This window comes from Hippopotamus amphibius, chromosome 5 (assembly GCF_030028045.1).
Source record: "Hippopotamus amphibius kiboko isolate mHipAmp2 chromosome 5, mHipAmp2.hap2, whole genome shotgun sequence".
Classification (NCBI taxonomy): domain Eukaryota; kingdom Metazoa; phylum Chordata; class Mammalia; order Artiodactyla; family Hippopotamidae; genus Hippopotamus; species Hippopotamus amphibius.
Genome location: NC_080190.1, coordinates 117,852,435 through 117,869,198, shown reverse-complemented (window position 1 = coordinate 117,869,198; position 16,764 = coordinate 117,852,435). Strand labels below are relative to the sequence as shown.

Sequence of the window (16,764 nt, the reverse complement as noted above, 5' to 3'; positions counted from 1 at the left end):
CATAGTGGCTGTACCAACTTACATTCCCACCAACAGTGCAGGAGAGTTCCGTGTGTTCAGCTTTTCAAAGAACCACCTGTTTTCTGCACTTGCTGTATCATTTTACATTCTCACCAGCCCCTCCCCTGTTTAAAAATTATTTTTCATCTTCCTGAATTTCAACATGGTTGGACATAGAGGGCATTGTGCTAAGTGAAATAAGTCAGAGAAAGACAGGTACTGGGTGAAGTCACTTGTATGTGAAATCTTAAACCCAAATTCATAGTCATTGATACAGAGAACAGATTGGTGGTTGCCAGAGGTGCGGGGGATGGGAGAAATGGGTAAAGGTGGTCAAAAGGTTAAACTTTCAGCTCTGAAATAAATAAGTCATGGGATGTAATGTGCCGCATGGTGACTGTAGTTAATAATATTGTATTGCATATTTGAATGTAGCTAAGAGAGTAGATTAAAAATTCTTGTCACATAGACACAAAGTTTGTAACTATGTGTGGTGATGGATGTTAACTAGACTTACTGTGGTGATCATTTTGCAGTATGTACAAGTATAGAAACATGTTGTATACCTGGAACTGATATAGTGTTAAATGTCAATTATATCTCAAGTTTTTTTTAGCCAGTTTTTAAAATTGAAGTATATTTAATTTACAGTGTTATGTTAATTTCAGGTATACAACAAAGTGATTCATTTATATATGTGTATATTCTTTTTCAAATTGTTTCCCATTATAGGTTATTACAAGATATTGAATATAGTTCCTGTATTTTTGGGATTGACATATACACACCACTACATATAGAATAGATAATGACAAGGAGCTACTGTATAGCTACTATATAGCTCCTTGTCATTATCTATATGTAGTGGTGTGTATATGTCAGTCCCAAACAGTATGGAGGTTCCTTAAAAAACTGAAAATGAAATTACCATATGATCTTGCAATCCCACTCCTGGGCATATATCTGGAGAAAACTCTATTCAAAAAGATATATGCACCCCAATGTTCATAGCAGCACTATTTACAATAGCCAAGACATAGAAGCAACCTAAATGTCCATAGACAGATGATTGGATAAAGAAGATGTGGTATATGTAATAGAATATTACTCATCTATAAAAAAGAATGAAATAATGCCACTTGCAACAACATGAATGGACCTAGAGATTATCATATTAAGTGAAGTAAGTCAGACTGAGAAAGACAAATATCATATGATATCATTTATATGTGGAATCTAAAAAAAATGATACAAATGAAATTATTTGGAAAACAAAAATAGACTCACAGACATAGAAAACAAACTTACGGTTACCAAAGGGGATAGTGGCGGGGCAGGGGGTGGGGAGAGGATAAATTAGGATTTGGGGATTAACACATCTCAACTTTGTAAAAAGGAAAAAAAAAAGAACAATTTGGGAGGAGGTGCCGTAGACGTGGAGATGTAATCATTCCTCAGCATTGTTGTTAGTCCATGCAAGGCCCCTCTTTTATTTTAGTCCCTTTTTTTTCCATACCCATTTCTTCATTCCCACTGTTGATGCCCACTTCAACATGTTTGCTATATGTCTTTGGTTATCTATTGATCAACTGTTGCTTTGTGTCCGTGAGTGTTTAATATATACACATAAATGATGCTGTGCTGTGGTGATTCCTTGGTTTTTCTTCTTCTTCTTCTTCTTTTTTTTTTTTTTTTTTTGCCCAATGATATGGCTTATTGAAACTGTGAGGTGGTTCCTTGTTTCTGACCGCTGACTGGTATTCTCTGCAGGCAGTTACCATAGCTTGCTTACTCATTTCCCTAGTGGTAGATGGTTGTTTTGTTTCAGATTCACAGCTATAGAGAATAATGCAATGACTATCCTAGTTACATGTCTTTCACTAAACCTGTATGTAATTTTTGTGTGTGTGGTTTATTCTTAGAACTGAAGTTTCTGGCCCCAGGGAAAATGCATACTCAGTTTAACCAGATATTGCCAAATTGCTTTTCAGAAAAGTTGCCTTGTTTTACCTTCTCACCAGCAATACATGAGGGTGTTCCTTTCCCTATATCCCACCACCTTTTGGTATCATGTGTCTTTCTCAGTTTTGCTGGCTAGTGGACATAAAGTGATTTCCCATTGCTGTTTTAATTTGTGTTTTTTTCTGATTATTAGTAAAGTTAGGTATCTTCATAAATTTCCTTACTGTTTGGGTTTTCTCTTCTGTGAACTGACTGTTGATACCTTTGTCCATTCATTTATTGGATTCCCTGGGGTTTTTTTTTTAAGATTTTTAAAAAAATTTTATTTATTTTGTTTTTGACTGTGTTGGGTCTTCATTGCTGTGCACAAGCTTTTTGTGGCGAGCGGGAGCTACTCTTCATTACAGTATGCGGGTTTCTCATTACAGTGGCTTCTCCTGTTGTGGAGCATGGGCTCTAGGCACTTGGGCTTCAGTAGCTGTGGATCATGGGCTCTAGAGTACAGGCTCAGTAGTTGTGGCACATGGGCTTAGTTTCTCTGCAGCATGTGGGATCTTCCCGGCCCAGGGATCCAACCCATGTCCCCTTCATTGGCAGGCAAATTATTAACCACTGCGCCACCAGGGGAGCCCTGGGTTCCCTATTTTTTAAATTAATTTGCTTATTCCTTTTATAATGATTATTAATGGATTTTGTTTGACTTTCTTACTGTAAATGCTACTGTAGTTACTTTTATTTTCATGTTAAAAGGAAGAAAAGCTGTAGAAATGCAAAATCATAATAAAGTTAATTTTTGTTTTTAGTCCAGATGTCAGAGCATTCCTTCAAATGGACAGTCCAAAGCATCAGTCAGATCCATCTGAAGATGAGGAAGACAGAAGTACTCAGAAGGTAGTAAGAGGAACTGTATTCTTTAACAGGAAAAAATACCATTCCCCAAAGATGAAATTATTGGCGACTTTAGGACCACATTTACTTACAGTAATTTCATCCATCGTAGATTTTCTACTCTGTAGAATACATAAAAAGAAATGCATATACCTCTTACTGATCACTATTTCTTATGAAATTGATAAAATGAGTACTTTTTAAAATAAAAAGTAATACATGTTAAGTAAAGAAAGATTTGAAAATAAGTTAGAAGTGTTACCCATATTATCAGCAACCAGACCTAGTAATTTTGAACATTTTAGTGATTTTCTTTCTGATCTTCTCTAATATGTGGGAATTTTTAATTACCTAATTTTAAATATACAACATATAAAGTTTTGTGTTCTGGTCTCTTTGCTTTACATCTTTTTGATCATCGTATATATCTTCATCATCACCATTGAAACTACTGCTTTGAATTTCGGCCAGTAGGGAAGGCCTTTTCAACTAGAAATATTACATACCTCTTCCTGTGCATTTTCAGGTTTTGATTTGTAGAGCAGTCAATACACATGTGCTGGTTGGCATCAGCTCACTTTTATTCTGTAGTTATAGTCATATATACACAATCAATACATATACTGAATAAAGAATAGGATATTCTTGTATGTTTAATTAATTGTGATAAGTATCTTAGTAAGCTTGTGCCTTCTTATGAAGATGTTTTCAACATTTACTTTAGAAAGTTATGTTAGAAAGGTAAGTTATAAGAACTTAATTCAGAATTATTATGTAGCAATTAAAAGTATAATTACAAGTATTATATAAATATAATACCTTTGTAATTTAAAATTGATTAATACCGTTGTTATATACGTGAAAATCAGAGATGTTATACACTTTTGTCTTTTATAATGTCTTTTAATTTTGTCAGGGTTCTGTTTTTGTAATTTGAAAGATAATATCACGAGTTGAAATATTACTGTACCACAGCTAAAATCTTCATTTGAAAAATAGACGTGACTACTAGAAAGTAGTAATTTTCTTCCTCTGATGTTCTAAGAGGGCTGTCAGTTAAGAGAACAGATTTACTCTTATCTCTGTGACATGGTTGCTCCTAGGACAATGTAAAAGGATAGTTTAATTTCATATCTGTGCAGCCGGTCAGAAAAGAAGCTGAGAAAATATGTAACAAATAAAGAATAAGAAGGTAATAATGTCTATGTAAAAGAAGCTCATACAAATGGATTTTTGAAAAGAATGATATTTAAGACCCTAGTAGATGAAAGGAAAAAAGGGACATGAAGAAATACTCTTAGTAAACAAACATATAGGAAAAGGTTCAACCTTGATGCCAGTAGCAAACAAAAGTTTTAAATGAGAGGTTTTTTTTATCTGCCAAGTTAACAAAAATGTAATGTGAATGAAATACGCCAGGACTAATGAGGGTAAGGTAAAATGAGCATCCTTGGATGTTACTGGTATTAAACTTTTATGCAACTCTTTTGGAAAGCAATTTGGCAACATGTATCAAACATGAAAGTAAATCATGTCACTTAGGAGTTGATGCAAATGAAATAACCCTCTGCACAGAAAAAAACAAAGATGTTATATTTTAGTATGATTTATAATGAAAAGTTAGAATCAGTTTGAATAGTCATCAGTCAAATAGTGGTTGTCTCTATATGTTGTAACATTTTAAAAATATGTCTAAAGATGATAATATCTTAAGTTTTGACATATCTTTAAATGAAATCAGGGTATAAAACTTTTTATGCAGATTTACACGTGATCACAGTTTTTAGAAGTTATGCAAAGACTATATGACAGTACTATAGATATTTGTAAAATCATCTGTTGGTAAGGTTACGGATTTTTAAGAACGTCTTAATACTATTGAAAAAATATTTTAGAGTAAAATTTATGTAACCATGATTTTCCATGCTTTGTTTGTTAACCACGTTGAGAGTATGCAGGTTTAGATCATGTAAAAAATGTCTTGCCTTGCTGTAGGTGAATGCTTTTTGAAGAAAGAACCAGACTAAGAGAAATTCCTGGGTTCTGGCTCCTGTTCTGCCACCATTGACTTTAGATCTAAATTTTGTTTCTTGTTTCATCGATAAAATCTGGAACTCAGACTAGGATCTTTTGCCATTTTAAAATTCCGATAAAAAGAAGCTTTTTTTTAAAAAAGCCATACTTCATTTTACAGTTGTAACTTATTTATTTTTATTATTTTTTAAATTAAAATTCCCAGGAAATGCATGTTTTATTTTTATTTATTTTTTTCTTCCAGTTTTAATAAGGTCTAATTGACATACATCACTGGTATAAGTTTAAGGTGTACAGCATAATGATCTGACTTACATGCATCATGTAATAATCATCACAATAAGTTTAGTGACTATCTGTTGATACCATCTCATACAGATACAAAATTAAAGAAATATAAAAAAATATTTTTCCTTGTGATGAGAACTCAGGATTTATTCTTTTAACAACTTTCATATATAACATACACAGTGTTAATTGCATTTATCGTGTTGTACATTACATCCCTCATACTTATGTATCTTATAATTGGAAGTTTGTACCTTTTGACTGATTTCATCCAATTCTTTCACCTCCTCCCCTCTCCCCCAATTGTAACTATTTATTAAGGATGTCTCAGTGGATAATTAAATGAATGTAATAGCTGGAAAATATCTGGGAAGGCGTCTGGACCTCCTTATTTAGGGAGGAAAAAACAGACTAGGAAGTCAAGAAACTTATTCTCTTGATGATTTTTCATTCTGTTAGGAAATATACCTCAACTTGAGTTTAGTGATTAGATGTAATCTTTAAAAATAATAGGTAGAGTAAAAAGTTATCTAATTATTTACCCAGAAATTTTCATTATTATTTCAGAAATATGCTCCATTAGAAAAACCATTGCCAAATAATAAAATCTTATTATGTATTAATGTAATTCAGGGGACCAGTTATCTTTGTTAATCCACACGTACTTAATTCACTTTCTTCATCTTACTTATAGAAAAGTTCATTGAATAGAAAAATGATCCAGTTCTCTGCACATTCATTAAAATAAGTATATTGAAATTACAACTTAGTTTGATTATGTTATCAGATTGTATGGAATACTATAATATTTAAACATAATCATGATATATGTAAGTCAAATCATTATGCTATATCTCTTAAACTTATGCAGTGCTGTATGTCAATTATATGATATCTCAGAAAAACCGGGGATGGTGCAGGTTACTAAAATTATGCTACAACACGACAGATCTCATCTAATGAACCGGAGTGTTTATATATATTTTTTGTCTTGAGCTAGACTGTTATGGTTCCTTTTATTTCTTTCTTCTGGGGATTGAAAGTTTATTACATGAAGATTTTTCATGTAAAGTTATCAGTAAGAAATCCATTTTATTTGTTACTGAAAAGTTGGTGCCACTGCTGTTACTTCCTAAGAAATATACTTTACATCTTTTGCCCTTTGTTTTAAAAAATAACTTGTATTCTGGAGAGTGTCTAAGTTACAAATGAATTTAAGGGGGACTATTTATGACATATGTCTCTAATAAGAAATTGCTTAGATAAAATTTGTTGATTCTGATTAACTTAAAGAGATATTTTTGAAAGCTTATTTCATAACTATAGCTTATATGAAGTATAATTATATAGGGCTATAGTAAAAGTATGCATATTTGAGGCATCTCTGATTTTAATTCTCTGAATGTATAAAGAATTTCATAGTGAATTTATGTGAAGCAGAATTCACTTACACTTGGCTTTTGTGAAAAGTGCTCACTGTAAAAGGATCACTAATTTTTTGGGATTTTTGAGTTAAATTTCTAGCTAATTGTTAGTGAGCTAAAATTTTAATTAATTAAATTGCTTTATGGTATGCTAGGTGAGTAAAGATTTGCTTCCAAGTTAATAACAGGGATTAAATTTACTTTGTTAATTGTTCTAAAGAGAAAAGCCTATCTAAAAATTTGATACTATCACAATGGTGAAATTAGGAAGAAAAGCACTCTTGGTTTTATGTATTTGCTTTAGAAATAAGTTTACTTCCCCTCAAATTAAAACTTTAACCCAGCATTTGCAGTCTTAATCATCATCATACTTTCATTTCCTATCTTTTTTTTTAAATTTTATTTATTTATTTATTATTTTTTGGGGGGGGGTTCATTTCCTATCTTTAATAATAGCTTATTAAAGTATTTGAAAATTTAAAAACAAAAGCTATTTTTAACAGATTTTTTTTTAATGTAAAAAGTGATTCCTCTTCAATTGTGGTTTCAATGCCCAGCTCTTCCAAGGAGCTTTCCCCAGTTTACTTCATTCATTTGCCAACTTTGATTTCTGCCTTACCTTTTTCCTTACAGCTGCTCTTGAAATTTATCATTAAAATGATTATGTTTATATTGATTGTATATCTTTCCAAAAGTCTATGCATTTATTAAGCATTAGGGCTTTAGGTTTCTTTACCATGGCAAATATCTGTAGTATGGTTATGTGTATTTTATTTCAAGAATATCCATTGACCGATAATCTTTGAAGCTCCAGTAAGAATGTTAAATTTTTTTTTTTTTCCATCCCAACAGCTACACTCTACCTCACAGAACATCAACCTGGGACCATCTGGAAATCCTCAGTAGGTTTAATTTGCTTCAAACTATCTAACTGGATCTGAGGAAGGTTTTTTGCAATTATGCAGATGTACATAATTATACCAGTTTAACTGGAAGCCTGTGAAATAGAAGCATAGTTACAGTGAATATAGTACTGTCATACGCTTGCCCTATTTACTGCCTAGCTTCTCCTTGTTTTAGTAGAGCTCTGAGGAGTTTTTAATCCACAGATTGTTGATTAGGTTCTGCTGTTTTGCCATTGTCACTTTCCGTGTGTGTGTGTGTGTGTGTGTGTGTGTGTGTGTGTGTGTGTGTGTGTAAGATCAGTAGACCATATTTCCCAAGGGACTGTAAGTCCTGGGAGGTACTTGGGAAGTACTCTAGCAGAAGCATCCATGCAGGCCTAATTGATATTCTCCTGGTGCTCAGTGTTACAACTACAACCCTAGTTGTTAGCCAGCTTGTTCCAGGGGAGTCTTGATGGAAATTAGCATATGAAAAGCTATTAAACTTACTTTATCCAGTCTCTCCCATAGTCCCGTAGTTACTTGAGCACAGGGGAAACACTTTGAGGAACACCACGAGTGGCCAATGTAGACTTCATCTTAAGTCTCAACTCCAGCAATTCACTGGAATACAAAGGAGTTCAAGGCCACTTCTTGGCTCAGTTTGAGGAGTGCCCTGACAGATGAGTGATAAGTGCTGTGGGTTGAAAGAGGAGTGTGGTGTGGCTCTCCTAGCTTGTAATTATCCTTACAGTCTTACTGGATTAATTCTCAAGTATTCTACCTTTTATCCCAGGACACTGTGCTTGCCTTACCCTTTTGGTCCACTTAGAGAATGAGTATAGACAGATAGGAGAAATGGTAAAGGAGACTAAAGAAAGAATAATTAGCAAGGTAGGAGGAAAACCAGGAAAGTGGTGTCACAAAAGCAGGTGAAGAAAGGGAGTAAATAACTTTTTGATGTTGCTGATGAAGACTGAGAGTGGACCACTGGATTCGATAAGTCATTGGTGACTTCTGTGAGCAGTTTCAGTGGCACAGTGGGTACAAGACTGACAGAAAAGGGTTCAGTAGAGAAATAGAGGAGGGGACAGAAAGTATAGACAGTGAGTTTAGACAACTTACTTGAGGGGTTTGCTGCAAAGGACAGCAAAGAAATGGGATGCTAACTGGAAGAGGAATTTTGGTGTTAAACATCTTTTCTGTCATCATTGCATTGAGTTTATCAGGCAGCACAAAATGGAAATTTGCTTTCAGTTAGGATTCATCAGCAGCAGTTAACAGTGTGACATTGGGTTTGGCCTTGGGTTGGCGTGTTTACTATGTTTGAAGGATTTGCATGTTTTTTCACTATTATATTTGTTCAAAAAAATTATTTCAGTATTTCAGCATTACATTAAAGAACAAAATAGTCCAAAGAGCAGATTCTTGAAGAAGAAAAACATCTAAGCTTAGTTAAGTATTTTATCTCCCTAATCTTGACCTGTTATTATTTAACCCAGACCTAGTGTTACTCTCATGTTTGAATTGGCTGTTTCTTTTGATAATGAATTGAAGGACATTTAAAATCTAAATGGAGTCATTTCACTCTCCCTAAGTTAGGAATTCATACTATATTAAAGAAAACAGCTCTTCTGGCTGCTTAAGTTCATCTTTCTGCAGCCATGTGCTTTTGCCTATATACAGCCAGTGCTGTTTTTACCTGAGGTTAAAATAAATAACCTTCTACTTTCTTAACTCCTGGCTTTTCTACATTACCATCTAGGAGAATAAGTAGAGAGTTCTTTTATCTTTAACATAAGAGTGATATTGTATGCAAAACACTGTGATGATTTTTTTCTCCATCTGAAAATTTTCTTAGTGACTTTACTAGGTATTGCAGCTAGTAACTTCCTTTTCAGAATAATTACCAGACTACTAGGTCTTTGGAATGTATCACTAATTTATATAGTTACTCAGTTTCCTCATTAACAACATTGGAGAGGTTAATAAAAGTGGTTTGCTACACTGAGTTCAAAACGATAGAGAGATGATGATGATAGATAGATAGATAGATAGATAGATAGATAGATAGATAGATAGATAGATAGATGAAAAGAAATATCTTTTTCTCCTAGAGACTATTGTTGAAGTCCTTCCTAAGCCAGATTTAACAAGGCTTAAATAAAATTATAAAATGTCATATCTAATCAGAACATAGATATCATTACTATTCATTATTTCCTCTTTTATATTAAAGATGAGATACTGCCACTGTGAAAGCTGAAGTTATCATGCTGAAGTGTACCCAAGAGTGAGATGCTAAAAAATGTTGAAAAGTTTAACATCTTTCCAATTCCTAGGAGGCTAATTCTTGTCATTGTTCATTTATTTCAGTGCTAAACCAACAGACTTTGATTTCTTAAAAGTTATTGGAAAAGGCAGCTTTGGCAAGGTAAGAGTGTTTTTATTTTTTCATTCAGTAAATAAGTACTTAGGGAATGCATGCTTTATATATGCAAGACCACAGGGCTTGTTGGTATACAGGATATGGAATTAAGATGCTTTCTCTACCTTCAAAGTATGGACAGAATAGTTCAGGATATTAAGCACCTACTCAAATTCTAACCTAAAATGTATTTGTTCAACAAGTATTTTGTTGAGCACCTATGTGCCAAGCACAGTTCTGGGCCCTTGTTAGATAGTATTGAACAAAAATGACATGGTTAGTACCTTTGTGATGCTTACAGCCTAGTGGGGGAAATAATCAATTAAAAAGTATGCAGTCAGTCGGACTTCCCTGGCAGTCCAGTGCTTAAGACTCTGTGCTTCCAGTGCAGGGGGCACGGGTTCGATTTCTGGTTGGGGAAGTAAGATCCCGCATGCTGTGCATCGTGGCCAAAAAAAAAAAGTATGCAGTCAAGTAAATAATTACACGTAGTAATGAAGCTGTGAAGGAAATAAAGACTAGAATGAAGAGACAGAGGAAAATAGGCAGTGGGGGGAAAAATCCCTATTTAGGTGAAATGGTCAAGGATGGCTTCTTTGAAGAGGTGCTATTTAAGTTGAGGCCAGAAAGACAACAGTGAGCAGCTGCGTAAATAGCAGTTGGAGAAGGAAAGGGAGATTTGAGGACCCCGTCTCTTCATATGGTGAATATCAGATGAATCACGTAGCTTGTGCGGCCATACCAAGCGAGAAGAATCCCTAAGGCCAGAAGCATCATAGATGGAGTTGTCAGAATCACCAAATATATTTGAGTTCTTTTTTGCATTATATTTCAATTTGTAGTAAAAATAAATATGTATGTGTTTAATTATAGTGTGCTATATTCATAGCTTTCCGTATCTAGATCTAGTTTGTTTTCTGAGTTCCCTAGAGACCAGAAACTGTGACCATAAAATTAAACCCATATGTGTTCATTAATTCAGCAGATACATGTTTGCCACCTGCTACATGCTGGTCATTGTGCTTATATAAGCAATAGAAGGCAGAAATGGATCTTGCTCTCAAAACGCTCACAGTCTGTTGGAATGTTAGAGTCTGTCGTTAAAAACAAAAAGCATTATCTTTTGGAAACTTCGTGTTTAGATCTAGAGTCTACTAGGAATTGGTTCTTGCTTATAATGTGAGGTGTAGGGTCACAGTTCATTTTTTCCCTGTGGATGTTCAGCTGATGCCACACAGTTTATTGAAAGGACTGTTCTTTCACTACTGCTCTGCACGGTAACTTTCATCATATATCCAGTGTCTGTATGTGTGGATCTGTTTCTAGATTTTGTTTTACATTCCTGTTTCTAGATTTTACATTTTGTCCCATTAATCTATTTGTCTGTCCTTGCACCAATACCACGTTGTCTTGAAACTGTAGCTTAATATCCAACAGTACAAGTCTTCCCTCCTTGTTCCTCTTCAATAGACTGGTCTTAGCCCTTTGCGTATCAGTCTTAAGTTTTAGAATTAGCATGTCAAGTTCCACAAGATTCTGTTGGATTTTGATTGGGATTGCATTGAATCTGTAGATCAATTTGGGGAGAATTGTCATCTTAACAATATTGAGTCTTCCAGTCCATGACCATGGTATGTCCATTTGTTAATTTTAATTCATCTTTAACTTTTCTCATAATGTTTTATAGTGTTCTGTATAGAAATTTTACACATCTTTAATTCAGTTTATTCCTGTTTCATTTGTTATGCTGTGAAAACTGGTGTTAAATATTGAAGCTGAATATATGCATTACCTGTGACCCCTTGGTTCTGCTCCAGGTTATGCAGCCACCAGTAATGCATACACATATGCACTAGGAAAAGCATGTGTCAGAATATTCATAGGCATCATTGTTCATAATCTGAATGTCAGTGAGAGAGTGGGTAAATCGTGGTATGTCTAGTGGAATGCGGTACTCTGCACAGTAATGAAAATATGAAAACTGTACTGCATGCTACAACATGAATGCATATTACATAATAAAGAGTGAAAGAAGTAAGGCAGAGACAACGATGTCTATGTGATTCTAATTACATAAAATTCAAAAACAGGCAAAACTTACCTGTGTTATTGCAAGTGGAAATAGTGGTTACCTTTGAGGAAGGACAGGGATGAATAGCTTCTGGAATAGGGCAAATGGGAGCCTTCAGGCTACTGACAGTGTTTGGTTTTTTTGACCTGGTAGTGGTTACATAGTGTGTCCATTTTGTAATAACTTATTGAGCTGTAATGTTATGAGTTTTTCTATATACATGTTATGTTTAATAAAAATTTTAAATCTTGCAAAATGGTTAGCAACCAACAAAGTACAATAAAACAAAGAAAAGTGGAATACACAAAAGAAGGAAGAGTAAGCAGAAATGCAGATTCACAATGTATTTGAAAAGTTGAAAAATATACACGATAAACTAAAATAAATAATGGAAATCTCATTTATTTTAAGCTTTTCTGCAAAGGGCGATCTTGGTTCCACTTTCCATTTGCCCATCTGTTTCTTAACCATCTGTCTATTCTCCAGATTTACCAATCTACTGAAAAAATGTCTACCCTTCAAGGTACCTCCTAATGGTCACATTTTTTGAATTATTTTTCTTAGAGTGTACTTGAAGATGAACCAATCAAGTAGAGAAGGGAAGGTCAGGGCAGTGGGAGCTGTCGAAAAAAGAAAAAGTGTAAGAAAGGAGGAACATCGAGTGGAGTCAAATATCATAGAGAACGAAAGCCTGAGAAATGAGAACAATGCCAGCAGTTAAATTCAGGACATTTTCTCCCTGAAGATGTTTTGACACCATCTTTATGAGTAACAAACATTTTAATTGATAGACTGTTTTTTATAACAGTTTTAGATTTACCAAGAAAAAAAAATTGAGTAAAGAGTTCAGAGAATTTCCAAACCATCAATTTGCTCTGTTTAGTAACATCTTACGTTGGTATGGTACATTTGTTCCAATCAGTGAGCCAATATTGATCCATCATTATGAACTAAAGCCCGCCGTTAATTCAGATTTCCTTGGTTTTTACCTAATGTCCTTTTTTCTTCCCAGCCAGGACACCACATTACATTTAGTTGTCATGTCTCCTTAGGCTCCTCTTGGCTGTGACAGTTTCTCAGACTTCTCTGTTTTTGAGGGCCTTGATGGTTTTGAGAAACACTGGTTAGGTATATTGTAAGATGTCTCTCTTTTGGAATTAGTCTGATCTTTTTCTCACGGTTACCTGTTACAGATTTTATCAAGGAAGACTACAGATGTACTAAAGTAAGGCCCAGCATGGTCACTAATGGCACATCATCTCAAGTATTAGAATATATCATCTAATAGTTACACAGCTTGTAGGGCATCTTGAATCCCTTAAAATTTATTTGTAAAACTTTGAGTATGTCTGCCTTTTTTCTAGGGCAGGATCTTCTAAGTTCCTTCAAATGCAGGAAGTGTCTGCATGCACCCCAGCCCATTACAGAATCTCAGCTATACACGGTGCTTTTTTCCTCTGAGTGCTTCTAAATTTGAAACCTATAAGAGAAACCCAAGTGTTAAAATGAAAATGCATTTTGATCACCTAGAAACCATTTCTTCTCCTTTTTTTTATGTAGCCATGAAAATGTATAGCCTCAGTATTTTTTAAAGACACCCTTCAGGACTCAGGGCCAACACAGACACACACACACACCCACACAAAAAGTTCTCAAGCAGTATAGATTTTGACATTTAAATTTAGTAAAAACCTCAAACATTAGCACATTAAGTGACAAAGAAATGATGCCTGGCCATTTAAATCATCAACATTTTTTTGGTTTTATTAAAATATCTAAGGAAAAGTGGAATTGTAGAAATAAATTCAGTAATTTTCAACTTTCAAAATAAAAACATTGCATTTTCTAGGTCCATTGTGGACTTTATTATTATAAAATTTAAGTATTGACTTATTGATAAGTGAATTGTTCCTGTCAAAACACTGAAATGTCTAATAGTAAGCACAGTCTTTAATTATAACAGGTTCTTCTTGCAAAACGGAAACTGGATGGAAAATTTTATGCTGTCAAAGTGTTACAGAAAAAGATAGTTCTCAACAGGAAAGAGGTAAAATTAAAAAGTTTTGTTTCTCCTAAACCCATTTTCTCAGTTAACAGAATTGTTTTCTGGTGTATAATACAAGTTGATTTTTTAACTTTTTTTTTTTTTTAAACAGCAAAAACACATTATGGCTGAACGTAATGTGCTCTTGAAAAATGTGAAGCATCCATTTTTGGTTGGATTACATTATTCTTTCCAAACAACTGAAAAGCTTTATTTTGTTCTGGATTTTGTTAATGGAGGGGAGGTGAGTTTTATAATTAGTTTTCTAGTATTGATAATGTTTAGGAAAAATTAGAGTCAAAGTTTTTCTTACCAGTTTTGGAAGCAAAGCCCAGCATAAACAGCTGTTTGCTGAGCAGCAACAATATTTAAAGCACAGGCTAATCACTAATCAGCATAATGCAAGATGTGGAGAATTGAGACGTAAAGCTCTTTTCATTAGCAGTTTATGGTATAGGTGGAAGTTTCATAATAGAACCTTGGTATGAAGCTACTGACTTCGTGGGTAGTTTTGTCAGTGAGCTGTATAGCAAGAATATATACTGAAACGTTAGAATGAAACTTGATTTGTAATTTGTTATAATTACTGTTTCAATAGTTGCATATAAATATTGCTCTAGCCTGTCATTTTCCAAAATGTGCAAACTATTAATCAGATGAGATGATCCTGTAATAAAGGGTTCTGTGGTGAAGCCAGTTTGGAAAATGTTTCATGTTATAGCCCCTTGGTGATTTACAGTATGTTTCAGCATGTTTAAGACTTGGAGAAATTATGCCTTAAACAAAGCCAGGATTTATTAAAAAAAAAATTTTTTTTTTTACCACACAGTCCGCTTTTTTGTTTGAATCAAATCTGTTAATAATATTCCCCAAAACTTGAATCAGAGGGATATTGAAATACATTTTGGGAAATGCTGCTGTTAGGATAATAATTCTAGTAATAGCTAACTTGTATTAAGTACTTCCTTATGTGCCCAGCACTCTGGCTTTTTGCACATATTATTTTATCTTCACAACAGCTGTGTTGTGTAAGACAAAGAAACTGAGGTACAGAGAAGCTAAGTAACTTGATCAAGCCATATGGGGTAGTAAGTATGGAGCCGGGAATTGAGCTCAGTCTGATTCCAGAATCCAGGCAGCTGACCCCCCATTCCTCTGCTTCTCAATCCTCATACATTTTTGTTTGATCTCTGACCTGTAAATGTCTCTAAAAATTATTTTAACCTATAGATGTTATCATATCTTTACAAAAGGATCTTCCATCCCTTGATCCCAGAGCAGAGAGAAGGAAAGTGTATTTCACCCTTACTATAGCACACTTATCTGTAGAATAAAGGAACTACACAGAAGACCAACTTCTATTCTGCAAACCTGAAAGATAAGACATACCTAGAGCATTTTGGGGATGGTTATAGAAAGAATCATTATTCGACCCCCTACATGTATTTACAAATATGCCTTAAGACTCCTCAGTGTAGAAGCAGGATTGTGAACCCCCCATGCACCCTGATTCATGGATCTGGACAACCCCACATTGTTCTCACCTTGAAGGTGTTGTTTTATTTGTATGTGGTGAGTGCTAACATGTAATGAGAATTTATTGAGGGCCTTGCACTTTGTAATTATTTTACATGTGTTATTTCAGTTAATCATTACAACTGTTTGAGGTAAACACTCTTATACTCATTTTATAGGTAAGAAAATTAAGACTCAGAGAGGTTAAGTAACTTGTTCAGTGTCACAGTGTTCTAGTACTTGTCAGGCCCTGGATTTAACCTGGACATCCCAACTGCAAAGCTCATTCTTAAGTACCACCTATGTCTTTGAAATGTTGTGCAAGGCATCTAACTGCAGATGGGATGCTAGCTGCACATTTCCTACTTATCTGTGGTTTGGTAATGCTGTTTTAGCACTTTGCTTCTGAGTCCTTGTTACACAGTGACTGCTCATAAACTGGATGGCAAAGGTAGAAAGAAATAGGCTTGTTTTCTAAAAGACAGAGTTGACTGCGATACGGGTTAAAAAAGAGAATGAAATAAAATAGAATATTAAGGAGGAGGAGTTGAATGGGGCAATAGATAGAAGAGTAATAAAGATGAGAAAAGACACAGGCAGGAGGAAGGTGATTTCTTTATGTGTTTCCTGTTATTACTGTTATTTGCCCCCCAGTGTTCATACTTGCATTTTAACCTTGACGTGATATTTATTTTTGTATACTACTTCAGATCTGTTTGGGAGCCAGTAGAGTATAATCAAATAAGTTTTATGATGCTAGGCATGAGGTAGATATATTCTATTTATCTGAGCCTTTCTGAGCCTCAGCTTCCTCATCAATTCTTACCTCAAAATAGGTGGGTGGATTGAATAATGCAAACATATAAACATAGTGCCTTTGATATAGTCAGCAGTGGTTGTTAGCAGTTATTAGTGAATGATCAGATTTTCATTTGGGGTAGTTTTTATTAGTAGTAGTGTATTAGACAGATGTGATCAGGAGATAAGTAAATAAAATATTACAATAGAGTAATCTGCAGCTAATAAAAGCAGTGGTAATGGTTAAAAGGAGGGGTATTCCATAAATAAAAAAGAGATAAAGACAAGAATAAATTCATTGGTTGGCTGTAGGAACTAAGGGTAAAGGAGCAGTGGAGGTGAATCCCAGGTCAGCCCCCATTTATCTGCTCTGTCAGTTTCTCTTATAACTGGTCTTCACCATCACCTTTCAGAAAAGGTTAAGAAAA

At 34.4% G+C, this 16,764-nt stretch overlaps 1 protein-coding gene across 12 annotated transcripts in view; it reads left to right on the top strand.

The window, feature by feature from the left end:
• The window catches only part of SGK3 (serum/glucocorticoid regulated kinase family member 3), a 116,128-nt gene that overhangs the window by 81,383 nt on the left and 17,981 nt on the right, over window positions 1-16,764 (top strand). For 10 of the 12 annotated variants that reach the window (XR_009053664.1, XM_057734258.1, XM_057734253.1 and 7 more), the window contains 5 exons: window positions 2,766-2,853; window positions 7,449-7,498; window positions 9,857-9,914; window positions 13,943-14,026; window positions 14,136-14,267. Coding sequence is in view for 11 of the 12 variants with exons in the window: in XM_057734258.1 (XP_057590241.1) it covers window positions 2,766-2,853; window positions 7,449-7,498; window positions 9,857-9,914; window positions 13,943-14,026; window positions 14,136-14,267 (412 nt within the window). In the remaining variant the exon portion in view is untranslated. The remainder of the gene's footprint in view (window positions 1-2,765; window positions 2,854-7,448; window positions 7,499-9,856; window positions 9,915-13,942; window positions 14,027-14,135; window positions 14,268-16,764) is intronic. The other 2 variants (XM_057734259.1, XM_057734264.1) reach the window with 2 other exon arrangements.